The sequence below is a fragment of the Strix uralensis genome, chromosome 5, assembly GCF_047716275.1.
Source record: "Strix uralensis isolate ZFMK-TIS-50842 chromosome 5, bStrUra1, whole genome shotgun sequence".
Classification (NCBI taxonomy): domain Eukaryota; kingdom Metazoa; phylum Chordata; class Aves; order Strigiformes; family Strigidae; genus Strix; species Strix uralensis.
Window position 1 is genome coordinate 69,254,176 of NC_133976.1, and position 15,448 is coordinate 69,269,623.

At 37.4% G+C, this 15,448-nt stretch overlaps 1 protein-coding gene across 1 annotated transcript in view; it reads left to right on the plus strand.

Moving 5' to 3' along the window:
- The first annotated feature begins 792 nt into the window (after nucleotides 1-792).
- SLC15A5 (solute carrier family 15 member 5) overlaps nucleotides 793-15,448 on the plus strand; it is a 33,343-nt gene continuing 18,687 nt past the window's right edge. Inside the window, exons 1-5 of the mRNA XM_074869462.1 lie at nucleotides 793-1,111; nucleotides 2,859-3,081; nucleotides 7,661-7,830; nucleotides 11,723-11,943; nucleotides 14,453-14,639. Coding sequence (XP_074725563.1) covers nucleotides 793-1,111; nucleotides 2,859-3,081; nucleotides 7,661-7,830; nucleotides 11,723-11,943; nucleotides 14,453-14,639 — 1,120 coding nt within the window. The remainder of the gene's footprint in view (nucleotides 1,112-2,858; nucleotides 3,082-7,660; nucleotides 7,831-11,722; nucleotides 11,944-14,452; nucleotides 14,640-15,448) is intronic.

The window sequence follows — 15,448 nt, forward strand, 5'->3', positions numbered from 1 at the left end:
CCCTGCCCCTGATGATGCATTGTAGCTATAGTGCAGTATCTGGCTTGAGAAACAGTTTTGGTTTAGGTTGCTTTTAGATTGCTTTTTTTTCTTTGCTAATACATTCAACTTTATTTTAAAATTTGCTTTCAATGCAGTAGCATTACTTATTTTTATAATTAACTTTATCTGAATTTCAACCAAAAATAACAAAAAATGTAATAATGATTAGATAGTTAACCTTAAAAAAGAAATCCTTCTCTTTATCTTTGCTTGCAGTTTTTTCACTTGCTGCCTAGTTAAAGTATCAGATTAATTTAACCAAATTATTTTCTTGATCTATTATTTGAGTTCTGCTGAAAATGTTAGCTTTCAGGTGTATTTAAACCTTTATCTTTAACATACAGAGTGAGTTGCACATACAGTATTGGATTCATACAATTTAAGAGGTAATATAATTCTGGGGAAAAATCTTGTTCACCCCCAAATGGATCAATTAAATAAACTGATTGAGTTCCTGAGTGTTGCTATATTCAGAAGCTGAAATGTTGATATAGTTCTTTGATTTTTTTAAAAAAAAAAAATAAAATATTCTTTGATCCTATATGTAATGTCACAAAAGTGACAGGTGCCCTGAGAAATTGTAGTAGTGAAGTGTGGAATTCAAAGTGAGAGTCTTACCAGTTTGCTAATTACAGTGGAGGAGAGCAGAAGTATACCTGTAACTTAAGCTGCTGTACTCAGTCGTACTCAAAAACAAGCGTGCCTGGTGCAGACACAAGAGATATGCAAGAAAAGCAACTTCTGAACCAGATGGCTGACAAGGAGCAAAGACCATTACCTGGCAGAAGCAATCATGCTGGAAACCTGTCTCAATCTGAGAAGAAACTCCGGGAGGCTATTTGTGTGCTGCTGGTGGAGCTGTGTGAGAGATTCACATTCTTTGGCATCGTCTGCAACATGATCCTCTTCTGCACTGCCAAACTTGGCTATCGCAACTACCAGGCAGCCATTGTCAATATGTGCTTTGTAGGCATCTCCATGTTGACACCAGTACTGGTTGGCTGGCTTGCTGAATGCTTTGTGGGGAGGATCAAGCTTGTGTGCATCTGCATGTTTCTACACTTCCTAGGTAGGTGACACCCTGCTGACTATTTCATGTTTTAGTAATTCTGTTGCAGAAATGCATCACTGAGCATTGTTTTTGAAATCTAAGAATTTTCTCCAAGCTTGTGGCCACCTTCTCTAACAGCTAATTACTTAGTTTCTCCTCTACAAAATGCACTGCAGTATTTTTGCCTGTGTAGTTTAGTGAGGGAGTGCTCTGAACAAGACTAAGGAACGTTTGCATGTGCATCTTGTGATAGTTGGTGCACAAACTTGACTCCTCTAAAGTGGCTTGGCTATTCATAGCACAGATGCTCAACTGTTAAAATTGGCCCCTTTAACAAACATCTAAGGTTATCAGTGTTTGGCACAAATGTGAGGCTTTAGTCGGAGACATAGTATGAGAGAGAGTTTGGAAACTGTTTCCTAGCTGTTGGTAGTAAGACTTTATTGTATGTGAAGGTATATGACTTGTATTTGGACAAGAAGGAAAGATGTATTTAAGCACATACCAGTATAAACAAACTTTGCTTTAAGTAGTACCTGTGTTGAGAGCCTGCTTTCTGCTAGCATAGAACACAACCACTTGTTATTCTGAAGATCTTTTACATAAAACACTGTTTAAACTAAGTATGAACTGTTCTGTAGCAATCAGTGCATCTCACAGCTGATGGTTATTCTTTCAACTTAAACCAAGCTGATAGAAATACTTTTTACTTGGACCAGTTGTTGAGCGTAAGCAAGTCTGATTTCTTTGATAGCCAGCCACGTTGTTATTTGGACATGCAACAAAGTTAAAAATCAGAGTAATTCCTGAAATATTCTTGAGCTGATTACAAAACCATTGTGCAAGCATCCTGGAAAAATGATTGCCATTATGTTCCACTATTTCTCACATGGGTTTCTAGTTTGGAGTCTCCTTCTGCCACTTGTCCTTTCAATGAATATCTTAAAGTAGAAGACTGGTGACACAAACAGAATTTGATATATGTGGGTATCATTTTAACGAGAACTTTTTTTTGGAGATAGATCGTTACACAATCCTGATGTATTAGGGTTTGATGCACAATCGTAGTCTCAGTCATGGCTGATGTTGGTGGCATTGACACATCAATATATTTTGAATTTAGTCTCCAATTATAACTTGGAGAATCTGTAGCTGATTAAATCTGAAAGACTTGATTTGCAGACTAGAGGTGGTAAATGCAATTCATGGCAGTGTTTCTATAAGTAAAGTTTCTGAAAATCATTTGTTTTCCATGAAGCTGAAGCAGAAAAAATTTTTTTCACAAATAATTTGAGAATTTGCTTGTTAAATTATGATTCCCGTTGCATATTCTTTAAACTCCAGAACTGTAAAAAAGGCTACGCTCCACCATGGGGTGTTTTTTTTGGTTGATTGGTGGTTCATCGCATGAAGTTACACGTTTTAGTTGGCACCCTCTGGCAAGTGGAGAGCTACTGCAGGCAGTGGGGAAGGTCAGTGAGAGGAGCTACATTTCCAGAGTGAGGTCTTCAGTTGCTTGAAGAACCTGAATCCGTACAAGCATTTCAGAGGAAGATTGCTTTCTTGGAGGCCCTTAGTGGTCTTGCCTTACTATGTATAGCAACATCCAGAAAGGTTCTGCCTCTCTATAGAATTAAGACTATCCCTCTTTGCACTCTTTGATTTTTCATCTGTCTTTTCAACATAACTGCTTAAAAAAAAATGTGTCTTATTCATCAGTCTGATTCTAATCCATTTCAAATGACAATTTTCTTTCCAATTCCAGGCACAGCACTATTACCGGTTGTGGCATTCCCCTTTGAAGATATTTACATTGACAGACGACATATTCTTCATACGCTAACCCAAAGGGAACAGAAAATAGTATTCTACTTTGCACTACTCACAGCTAGTCTGGGAATAGGAGGCATAAGAGCCATAGTTTGTCCATTAAGTGCATACAACCTTGAGGACTGTGGACTGAAGGAACTTCTTTCTTTTTTCAACTGGTTGGTAACTTAATGTCAACTAAATGTCTGTTGGGGACGATAGAGCATTGCCTTGAAACTCACTGCTGACTTACAAGGCAGATTCTACAGATGGTGGGTTTCATGTTTTGTTTTTAACTGCAAAACATTTAGATTTTGGAAGAGTTTCCAAGAATTTCTGTAAAAACTTTTTTCTAAATTTTTCCTTTTGCTAGGACCAGTAAGTGATCATCTGTTTTGGCCTCCTACAGAAATCTTCAGTCAGAATTAGGATGAACTGATTTGCCCAAATACTCAAAGACTTGACAAACTAGTTACTGTTAGAACAACATATTTTGCTTGGGTTTCTACCTTTAACATGGCTATTTCTTTAGGATATTCTGCTGTTACTCCCTAAATAACAGTGCCAAAATTCAATGATATATTAGAACTTACATCAGAGTAAATTTTAAGCAATGACAGGCAGCAGTAGAGTCTGTTGGTTTGCTGGAAATAGGGATTCCTAGTAGTCTCTAACACTGCTAAGCTCAGTGGCAGGAATCTGCTGTATTGTTTCAGCTCTGTTGCTGTGAAATTTTGGCATCAAATAAACCACTTGACATTTGTGTTTTGGGTTGAATATTTTAAATTTTTTAAGAAAACATTGAGGAAAAATTGTTCCTAAAATGGTTCTTAAAATTCATTTTTTTTCCTATTAACTATTTCTCTCTCTCAGTGCATCAGAGAGGTTATTTTTGACGATGTGTTTGCCTGTATTTACCATTTCTGTAGCACTACACAGAGTGCTATATACATTCACCTGTACTTTCTGGTTAACCTGTGGAGTGAGGATCAAAGAAGTCACAGTGGGAACCTCCAGATTCCTGCTTCAAGGCAGGGTGAAATAAGCCCTATGCTGTCCCCCTTTTCTCTCATTTCCCTATACATGCACAGTTATTAAAATAAAAACTGAGCACATTTGCATATTAACAATGCAATACTGAAGAATCAATGAAGATCTTAGTGAATCAGATCTCTCCTCCATTGGGGATGGCTTTTCTGACTATTCTTTTTTCCTCCAATTATGTTAATATCAAAGAGTTTTGAATTAAATGCAAACTTCAGTGAATAAGGCAGCTTTACCAAAGGTGGATGAGACTGTTTAGTTCCTTAGAGCAGATTCTGCCTCCTTGACCTGCCCATAAGAGAGAAAAAAAAAAAAAAATCCTTCATTTTTACTCTATTCTGAGTTTTAATCCTTAATTAGCAACATCATTTTGATTAAATAAGACTCTGGGGGATTAAGACTGGAGAGCAATCAGTTGTTCTGAAAGATAGCTCTGGAGAATTTATTGTACTGTGGTCTTAGCCATTCAGAATTGTGTTTAATCAAAGTGACATTTCTCAGTGTTGATTACAAAGGAGATATAATACGACTAAAAAGTTCCTTGGGGGAATCCAAATGGGTCAGTTCTTGGAACTTTGGAAATATCAAGAAAGGCACATGTGCGATTAAAAAAAAAAAATAATATTTTTTGCAATGAAATCCAAGGAGAAGCTGTTTGAGTGCACTCTCAAGATTTAAAAAATGGGGGGTTCATTCTTAGCATTCTTAATCTCATTAAAACCTCTCAGAATACAATCAGTTTTTCTTGGTAGGCTGTTTTTTCTTGGTAGGTGTTTGTCACAGGACTGAATTTTAAAGTAATATAAAATGAGATGGTTGCATACTCTTGGTGAGTTTGAGTCTGTGTTCTTAGCCAAGTTCTATTTAAGCAGTCAGAATTATTGGTTTGAAGATTGGGTTAAAAGACCCTGTCATTACCTGTTGTCTAATTCAATCCTTGAAGAAGATTGCTTTTCACATCTAGGGCCTGGTTCTAACCCCTAGTATGAACTATGACTCTGACCTTTTAAATAAACAGAATATACCAATACTATGTGAAGAAAGGACTTGGCTTCTGCTGGACTAAGTTTCCCTAAGGACTTCTGCCTTTCTAAGGTTAAGGTTAAGACTGGTACTATTTTTGCATCAGGAATATTCTGTCTATGGGAGCGGAGAGTGAGAGCAAAGCGTACAATCCAGACTAGGGATGAGAGTTATCAGTGTTGTGTCTTGTCTAAATGATCTGCTGTAAGAAAATTGCAGGGAACATGGAACCAGACTTCCCTTCCCCTAAATATTTACATTGTATATAATTCCAAATTACCTAGAGACTGCTTTCAGTGGAGAGGAAAAGTCCATGATTCTGATAAGTATCACCTCCTGAAAATCTAAATTACTTAAAAGAAACAGTAATTGTTCTGGAACTTTGGATGTGTCTTGGTGTGAGTTGCACCAAGCGGGAGAGCTCACCACTGTGCATATCCTTGAGGTTCCAGGAGAGCTTCTGCTGCCTGGCTCTCGGCAGCACTGACTTTGCCCTGGTGGAGTACATAATTTTTCTTCTGCCACTTGCCCTGGGTCCTGTGAGGCAAGCTGCATAAGCATGTTCCCATGCCTACTGATGCACAGCCCTGTGGTCATTTCCCATCCCTTTGCAGGGGGAGAGAGTGTTGTCTTTGTAACCAAACAGACCTGAGTAGCATTACCAAGGTCCATACTGCTGACATGATAAAGGTGTTGCTTTCTTGGCACTAGCTAGATGTGGTGTAATGGGCAATCTCAGAACAAGTGGAAGGAATGCAGCAGGCACTTCAATACTGTAACTTGCAATAGAACTATGGTTTGTCTTGGCAATTACGGCGGGCCATCTAGAAATTTTAAATGAGTGAAATGTGGTTGAAGAAGTCTCCTAGGTGTCAAGAGAGACTTGCAATCCCCCTTTTAGGATTTTCAGATCAAAACCCTTTGCTGTGATTGCTGATACAGGGAGCTGCAATGAGAGGCTGATACTTTGCTCCTACCCACTCATTTGCAGTTGAGGAGGGATCAATCTGGAAAGCTTAGGAGTCGGATTGTGGAGGGGTAACTGGTCTGCCACAACATATTAAGATTTTTCTTTTATTGTTGAGAATGTAATTCTAAATGATTTGGGAGACATAAATACTCAAGTCCAAATAGCATACATGAGGCAGAAGTGGCACCAGACAAGAAAGCAAGCTTTATTTCCTCAAGCAATATGTATTAAGCCATATAATTATGTATCAATGTCTATTGTACCTTTAAATGAAAGCATTTTGCTAAGGGTCCAGCAAAGGTGAAAGAATCTCCTCTTGCAGTTGCTTACAAAATGTAATCTGTGATGTATGGAGGTAGTACTACTCCATTATTGATCCATCTTCTTTGTTTAAAATACAGTTGTCTTTAAAGCCAACTTGGAACTTGAAGGTTTAGTCAAAGTTAAAATTCTTAACTTAAAATTTCAAAGACTTAAGTCTGCAAGCCAGAGTCAAATCTGAAGCAAAAATTACTGAATTGACTGACTCTGACTCTTCAAATGAAGTGTTATACTGATCCCTGACAGTTAGTATTTTTGGAAACTGTGACTCCAACAAAGTAGGCCCTCCCTAAATCTGATCTCTCTACTCTGAGATGCTGAATATTCATTGAGTCTGCTCTGTAGCCTCAAATCCCTGTTTTGTGTGAGAGTTATGTTTAAAGGGAAACCTTGGCTAAAGCTCTGCTGAAAGCAGAAAGACAGCACAAGTGGCCTGAAAAACAGTGTAAGTGGAGCAGCTTAGAATTTAAAAGAAGTTAGAGGGTTTATAACTGAAACACTTGTAATTATGAATGGTAAAAATTGGTCACTCGTGAGAAGAGGGCTATGCAGTAGAAGAATAAGCAGTACATTTTGTTTCACTTATGTTTCACTTATGTTTCACTTTATTAAATAGCTATATAGTTAATTAAAATTCAGCTTTTTTGAGAGGTTAGAAGAACTCATGATTTAATGTGTTATGTAGGAGTCAGAATCCAAGGAGAAAATATGGTGACAATATACTCCAAACTGTGCAGAAATAAACTTATTTGCTAGAATAAAGAAAATAAGTAGTTATTCTTTTGCATCCTATCAGGAAAATGCATTGTTTTGTCATTTTTTATTTTTGGGGGTTGTTCAGCACTTACTTGAGAAGCACCTCTGCTGCCAAAGACAGTGTCAGAGCAAATTATGCCGGGGAATCTCCTTATGAAGATGTTTCCAGAAGCCAAGAAAAATTCAACCTGAGCCTTGCAACTAATAGAAAAGTCATCCTTTCTGATAAATCTAATATTTCTTAAACAAGGGATGGTGGCATTAAGACTGGCATTAAGATTTCTCTCTTAAGACTAAAGTATGTGATTTGATATTGCATACACAAAACTTACATTATCAGATATTAAATGTGTAAATGATAAATGTTGATGTATTTAATTAATCTGATCCACAAGAATATTTCCAGTACTAGATTGATAATTTATTCAGCTCTGCTGCCTTAGTACAGTCACTTTAATCTTATACCTCTTGAAGCTGAGACATCCAAGTGAAATTTGGTGTAATTGCTGTGTCAATGTGTTCATGGTACTGATGCTGTCCATGCTTACTATACTTACCATGCCTTTAATTTAATGTTTTAATCGTCTCTAAAGGCCTTATATTATTCAGCCTCTCCACTCTTCTCTCTTGTCTCTGTGTACTAGGTTTTATTGGCTCGTTAACTTAAATTCAGCAGTTGTCTTTGTCAGCATTTCTTATATCCAGCAGTCTGTGGCCAGGAACCTTGGTTTTCTTATCCCATTTGTGTCCATGCTTATGGCTATGATCACAATTCACATGGTGCGGGGTGAAATGATTTACAAACCCAAAACAGGTAAGAGGCAACTATATCTTAGGAAATATCTTTAGAGATTATTCTCACAAACGAGGTCAACTTGCATATCTAACTGTTCTTCCACAATACTGCCCTGTTTGGTTGGAGATACTTGGGTTTTATCTCTACAAGGTCTGTGCGTAAGAGACAACATCCATCCTTTGTAAAGGTAGACCTGGAGATTCTGGATAGGCTGAAAAGGGGGGAAGCAGCCTCTGGTAAACTTATGTACTTTTTCTGTTGTGTCAAGGCATGTGTCAAAGCATTTGCCTGTGCAGGAGGAGGTATAATATACATGCTTCTGGTGGACTTTATTTTGTCATGTTTGGTTCAACCTATGCCCAATGTGTTTTGGTCAGTTGAAGCAGAGTTTGTGCCTATGCTAAGGCACCAAGCACACTTGTGTTTTCTCCCTTAAGGGTGCTCCATGGCTTCATCTGAGCTTGCACCTGGGCAGCCAAACAGTGTGGTTAGTTAGCTAAACAGGAATATGCATTAGTAGCAAAGTAGTTTTATAATGCCTTTATCTTGCAGAACATCTGATGCTTATCGTTACTTCAACGTGCTTGCTTATACAACATCGTGTTTTTACACATTTGAAAATAACTAGAAATAATGAATAGCTCTAAATATTTTCTGTGCAGACTGTGCAGATATTTAACCAGAAGAAGTTCTTACACTTCTGTGGCCTCATCAGTTATTACCTGAGCTCTACAAAATCCTTTGATGGCTGCTACCCCTCTCCATTCACCAAACACACAAATATAAGTGGAGCCTAGCTGACTTGAAAAAGGCTGTATATGGCCAAACCTTGCTGCTCTTTTTCCAATAGAACCCAGAAACTGAAAGCAAGTTGTTGTTTCAGTACTTTTGTTACAAATATAATCTAAGGAAAAATATATTAGCAGTAAGGGAATGAATGCATAAATCAAGTGCCTGGGAATATCATACTGACTAGTCACTAGAGAGGTTTATTCAAAACAAATAGAGCCAAAGAAATGCATCTCCTCCACAGTGCCCTAAAAATGTCATGATAATATGCAGCTGAGGTCTGCAAAGACTAGCATCAAATTAGCTAGCTGCTTATGGAGAGAATGGTGGCTGTCTGGCTTGCTGGGGCTCACTAGAGGTTTTACAACCTGAGACGGTAAAAAGATTCTTTCATATCCACCCCTGAGCTGGACTATTTCATACGGACTAAATCTGTAGTTTATACTCTAACTAGTTCTACTAAGTGGAATAATATGAATTTGCGGATTATGTCTATCTCGGCCATCAACAAAGCTAGCAGAATATTTTTTTGTATCAAGTGTTTTTCCCTATGAGTGTTGCTTGATTTATCATATATTTTCCAAGTCTTTGCAGAATGCCAATCCCTACACTAATATCTGCGGTTTTTCATCTCCTTAGTCAAAATAAAAGCTAATATATTCTGTACCTTCCAGTGAAATTATGAAATTGGAAATTCTTCAGAACCGTGATTCAAATCTACAGGTGACCTTAAATGATTTTTATATATGCTGCCTTTTTTTTATTTTAAGGTAACTCTTTAAATATGGATCATGCATTCAGTTATGTTTAGCTGTCAAGCATGGGGTTCATTTGCATTTCTTCCCACTGCTATAATTTTGAGGACTGGCAGGTGACCAGAGATGAGTCAAAAATGTGTATCTACCATCTAGGGTGTAATGTAGGCTTTTTATTGTAATTAAGTAGCATAGATAATCATGATTAGATCAAGGTCAAAGTAGCAGAACATTATAGCCAAGGGCTGAAGTATAAGGGAGAAGGAAAATCACTTTCTGAAAGTTGCAATTTAATATCTATACAGATAGATTTTTTTTTTTTAAGAAAATGTTAGAAATACAAGTATAGAGTGTATGATGTTGATCTACACAATGTGCACTGATATAAATATTTATGCTCTTAAACATGTCTCTTACTAGCTGATCAGATTTGTAATCTGAAGAATTCACCACTTTGGAGTTCTGTGGGGTTTACTACTTTTCCTTTAAAGAAGGGATGAGATACTCTAACTACATCATTGGCAAAATCCTCTTGATATTGATTAGGTCTGTGTATCATTCAAGTTGCTTTTTGAACTACAACTTCAAGCAGCTTTATCTTCCTAGTTTACTAGATTTTTATAATCTGCTGGAATTCCATGCTGAGAAACACAGCTAAATAATGTATTATTTGTATGTTTGTTTTGCCTCATACAAAATAAAGTTTCCTATGTAGTTGACTGAAATTACATTAAAGAGGGTCTCAGCTGATCCATTAGGAAAGGCAGGGAAATGTCAGGATTTGTTGTGCGTTTTAGCCTTTTTTTTTTCAGTGAGAGTAAGAAAGAGTCTGCCCAACATCTTCCATTCCAAAGGAAAGGAGATGGCCATGACTATCTTCAAGACTAAACCAGGACACAGCCATGCTGTTGCTTTGTTGGGGTACTCCTCTGTACATCTTCTGATTTCAACACTGACTGGGTTCAAACCCTTGTAGAGCACCACATTACTGCTTTTCATTCCTTCTTTGTGAATGTCCAACCTCTAGCGTAGGGCAAATCAAAAGATCATCGCTTTTCTGACCTAAAACATGTAATTATTAGTTCTGCCAGTGAGTTGAGCTGATACTGACTTTTCTGCTACCTTCTTTTTATTTCTGAAAATAACTGCTTTTACAAGAGCCCCAAGTCCCACTTGTTTTCTGGTTAGCTTCTTAGTCAAGTCACTCTGGAATTCTGCAGATTTTTCTTTTAGTCTTCAGATTTGGTCTTGAAATAGTCTAGATCCTAAACTTAAACATCACTTATGATGAGTGGTAAGATTAGTTGTCTAGTACAGTCATACAGAACAATAAAAACTGTACCAACTCTGTGTTTGCAAGCTTTGATATGTTATTTCAGATTTTATTGAATAGTGCCAACATCTACAGGTTAATGCTAAACAGCCAGAGAGTTTTAAATACCAGGTTATCTAATAAAATGCCCTTTCTTAGTACTCTAGAGCAAATGCTTCTAATAGGTGTCAACGGATATTTCTAAAAAATCATTTCCATACCAGCGATAGCAGGGAGACATTTTGCCCCTGCAATCTGGGTTCACCTTAGTTTTTTGAGAGTATTTATTTATAGATACCCAAGTTATTGTAGTGCTTCAACACTCAGAAAAGCAGAGAAGTGCTATAATCCCTATTTGCATGGATGGCAACTTACCAAAGGTAAATGAATCTGCTTTCCCAAGCCTGAAGCTAACAGTTTTGTCCTTGTTTTACTTCCATTTCTATTGAGTCTGAGAACTAAGTTAGCAATTCCTGAACCCAGTAACCAGTAAGCAAGTTTTAATAGGCCAAATACTAGATTGGAAATTTCTCCTCTGCCACAACATGCTGCTTGGAAATCCTGAGATAGTACTTCTGGCTTTGAAATGCATCCATGAAAATTCTCTTATCAGCCCTCTTTTGAGCTCCCTTTCCTTCTCACTTCACTACTTTCCTTCTCTTGCTGCTGACTTCAGCAGATATGCAATATTTCAGTACCATCTTGAATTGAAAACTAAACTCAAATAGAAAGCAAAAGCAAAGGAAAGTAATACTTTGCCTGCTCAGCCACAACAACAAATTGTTGTGGTGTGTTAAATAACTGGTAGAAAAAGGAACTTTTCTCTGTGGATTTTGGGCTGGATTTCTTTTGTAACAATTAAGTTGTGAACCAACTGGCTTCCAAAAAAAGACTGTTTTGAAACAAATCCAGCCTGTTTTTGCCTTCCCCCTCCCCAAAAAGACATAAAGGTGAATATATCAGGTTGTATTTTCCCTCCCAGAGTGTTTTGTCTTGTCTTGTTTATTTTGGCAGCAAGTAAAAACATACCAATGTCTAATGTCTCTGTTTGCAGACAGTTCCCTGCTGACGACTTTTGGGGTAATTTCTAGTGCACTGAAAGTGTGTTGTGTGCGATATCACTACTTCAGTGGTGGCGTGACAAACTGGCTAGATCATGCCAAGGAAAACTATGGTGGTCAGTACAGTGAGACTCAGGTGGAAAGCACGAAGTCACTTGCCAGGCTCTTCCCGCTGTTTGCTTTCCAAATTCTATACAGAACATGTATTATGCAGGTGGGTACACAGTTTTTAAACAAAAATCTTGAAATATACTGTCATGTGTTTACTACTATGTCTCTAGGCATGTTCTTTTTAACTGTCCCTTTACCAGCAGAGCAACCTTGCAGGGTAGTTTTAATTACCTGAGATACCTTGCTGTATCCTCTCATCTCATCAAATAAGTAAAATTGACCTGATCAAGACTCATTAAGGAGCTTGTGTGACTGCTTGCTACTCATTTCTCTGAACCCTTACTGGCTGAAACATCTAGCACTAGAGTCCTGTGCTTCTCATGCTGCTGTGTTGCAGTTAACAGAGGCTCAGGCTCAGCATTCTTCTGAAAAAATGTAATTTTCCAGTTTCTTAAATGTTCACTCACTTTTTGGGAGAGGTAGAAAAATCTTTATTTGGTCTTTTGTTTGTATATTTCTTCTACTGTTTTGACAGGATTATGTGGCTGGTGTACCTACACTGGACATAGGTGGTTTTCCATTTGTGGAAAGAAGCAGCCCTTTCACAGCCTCTATATCAGGCTATGGGGTCCTTTCTGCTCTAAGTGCATGTATGTTATATAAATGCAAATGTGTCAAGAAGATACTTAAACTGACATGATTCCTTCAGATTCATTTCTGTCTGGATGATCCTGGCTAAGCAGAAGTTTGAGGTAGCTTACTCTTTGGCAACTGGAATAACAAATTTATGAGTTAGCTCAGAAATTCAGTTTTACTTATTGGTGTTAAAATGCTACTTAAGGAAATTCTTACAAATATGTAACGTATAGTGTATTATTGACATTCCCTCTTGTCCTCACCCTACATTCCCACCTATCTGCCTCATTCTTTCTCCTCTTCCCTCCCTGTTCCCCCTGCCCACCCACCTCCCCCATAAGCACAAAAAATCCCAAGCAAACAAACAAAAAACCGCAAACCAACAAATGCACACATATGGCTGAGGGTATGCATTAATGACCAGATGAAAATGAACCAGATATCATTCATTGAGGTTGTAATAATCAGGTATATATCTAGAAAAGATAAAAGTATTTGCGCTGCTGAAAGAGATTATTTTTATTCCTTTGGCAGAATTTCCAATATGTTTAAGGCTCTTTCTTAGACTAGGCTATATATTGGTATCTTTTTTGTAAAGAGTAATAGTATTTTCTCCATATTATTAAGTTAACAGCTTTCAGTGCTGTGATTCATGTTGATGATATTTTAATTCCTATTAAGAAGTCAATTCTGATTTGCAATAGGCAGTGGAAAGAAGGAACCAACAAAATTTGGCTCAATTCTGATCTTTCATAGTTCTGTTGCCATTTATTCACCCTTTTACAATTTATATCTTCTTTTGGAAGAGGAATGTAGGTGAAAAATATTTTTAGTAAGAGATAGCATTTGAGCAATTCTGAACAGACTCCCAGTGAGTAGGGTTGACTATAACCATTGATGAGAAACCCTACACAGGCTCAGTTACTAACTACACATTGATTTTTCAGACAGCTATAAATCAGTAATATTCTGCCTGGAACTGGCATTACCAGTCATGTTGAAGAGCAATGCAGAATGCTGCAGGAATCCAGAACTCTCTAAAAACAGAAATAGAGTAAAAAAAACAGTTCTACGTCCAGCTCTGTCAGGACTGTACTCTGTGAATTGCTCAAGTTACCCCTTTCTTTTGCCCATTGGTCTGTAAAATGGAGTGGATTATAACTCCCTGCTGCACATGAAATTGCAATGCTTAGTTAATCAAGCTTTGTCAAAAAACTGTCAGTAGAAGCTGTTGTGTGTTTTTTGTTTGTTGTTTGTTTGTTTAATAAACTCAACAGATCTTCTGTAGAGCCTCACACAAGCAGGAGGAATTATCTGCTTTTGAAGTGAGAGATTGTCTTGCAAATCTACCTAATTTCATCCCCTGATGACTGCCATTGGTGGGTTCCTCATCCAGTTATTTGTTTTCTTCTGTTTTCAATTCCCGGAAGTAAAAGGAAGTCCTGTATGTAGCTGCTATGGCTGTCAGTTACATTAAACTGGTTCTAAGACTGTGGCCTAATCTTCATTCCCTGTAGCTTTTAAAGTCATGTGCTGGGAAGAGTCTTAAAAATTACTCGTACCTTGAGCACACAATCAGAAGTTCAAAATAACTCTGTATCTTGCTATTCTAAAATTCTGTTCTGTTGAACACTGTCTATGAGAAGTGACCAAAGTATTGGGCAGAACCACACAGTATATTGGCTGATACCTCTAGCTAGGGATGATCAAATAGATTCACGGACTGCTGCTTAGACTTGTTAAATTCAGGAGCAAATGAAATACAAGGGAAATGTTATGTTCTGGCAGAGAAAGAGAATGTCACTTGACATTCATGATTTTCATTGTGAGTGGTGTTTCTTTTGGCCAGCAGGTATTTGGTTTACTGTGACTTCTTCAGAAAGAAGAGAGTTGGAGAAGTTTGCAAATACAGTAAAATCTTATCCATGAAAGGTACCTGCTATACTAATGGAGTGGGGTTTTATTCTTCAATACAGATTCCTTCAGGATATTATCTCCAAACCATGAATTCCAACTTGCACTTCAGTGGATTTGTCTTGCCAGTTGCAGCAATGAATGTGATAAGCATTGTGCCACTACTGATTCTTGTTCCTATTTTGGAATGCATTAACTTGTGTCTCTTTAGTTCAAAGGACACTGGACAGTCTCTAACAACTTACATTGGTAAGTATAAAATACATGTGATTATACTTTTAATACGTATTCTTTTTTTGAAAGAGAAGCTTCAGTAGCTGATGGATGATCCAATGCAATTATTCCTGAATATAAATGTTAAGATGTACTGGTTTGGGGATGATGCTCAGAGATTAATATGTTTCAAAGGAATATTAGATATCAAGGTATCATATTAGATATCAAGAAAAAAATGTGTAGCTTTTTTGTAGGACAGACTGAGACTCTTCTGACCAATAAAAATTTGAGACACATTCATAAATAACTAGGAGTTGTCCTAAGGAATTGGTGAGAGAAACAGTACTAACCATTTAGGCCTGAGACTTACCCTGACTTGATTGTGTTCTATGTATTTGTTTATTCATTAACTTTTGGAAAGTGAATTTACTTTGAAAGTCTTTTTTGGGGATGGAAGAGTCCTTCAGTTAGTTGAGCTCTGATATTGGAGAAATGTTCCTTGCTCAAAATGGTGAGTTTGGATTTAAAAAACTAGGTTATGAATGAAGCTTTGTTTTTCTGATATTTTTATGTTATAACCGCATTGAGATTAGGACTGCAACTCATAGGAGGGAAAATGCATTATCACTAGTACAGTTTATTCCAGACTCTGCAGTTGTATCACAAGAGAAATAGAAGTATCTAGTCTAATTCTGTATCTGCAATAGGTATTTTTAGAACTGGCAAGCAAAAGAAGACATGCAGAAAACTATGTAAGACAAATGGATGTATATCACGGGACTGCTGTTCCCACTGAGCAGGCTGAATGTTTCACAGGTGGAAGGTTACTTAAGAGAGGTGCA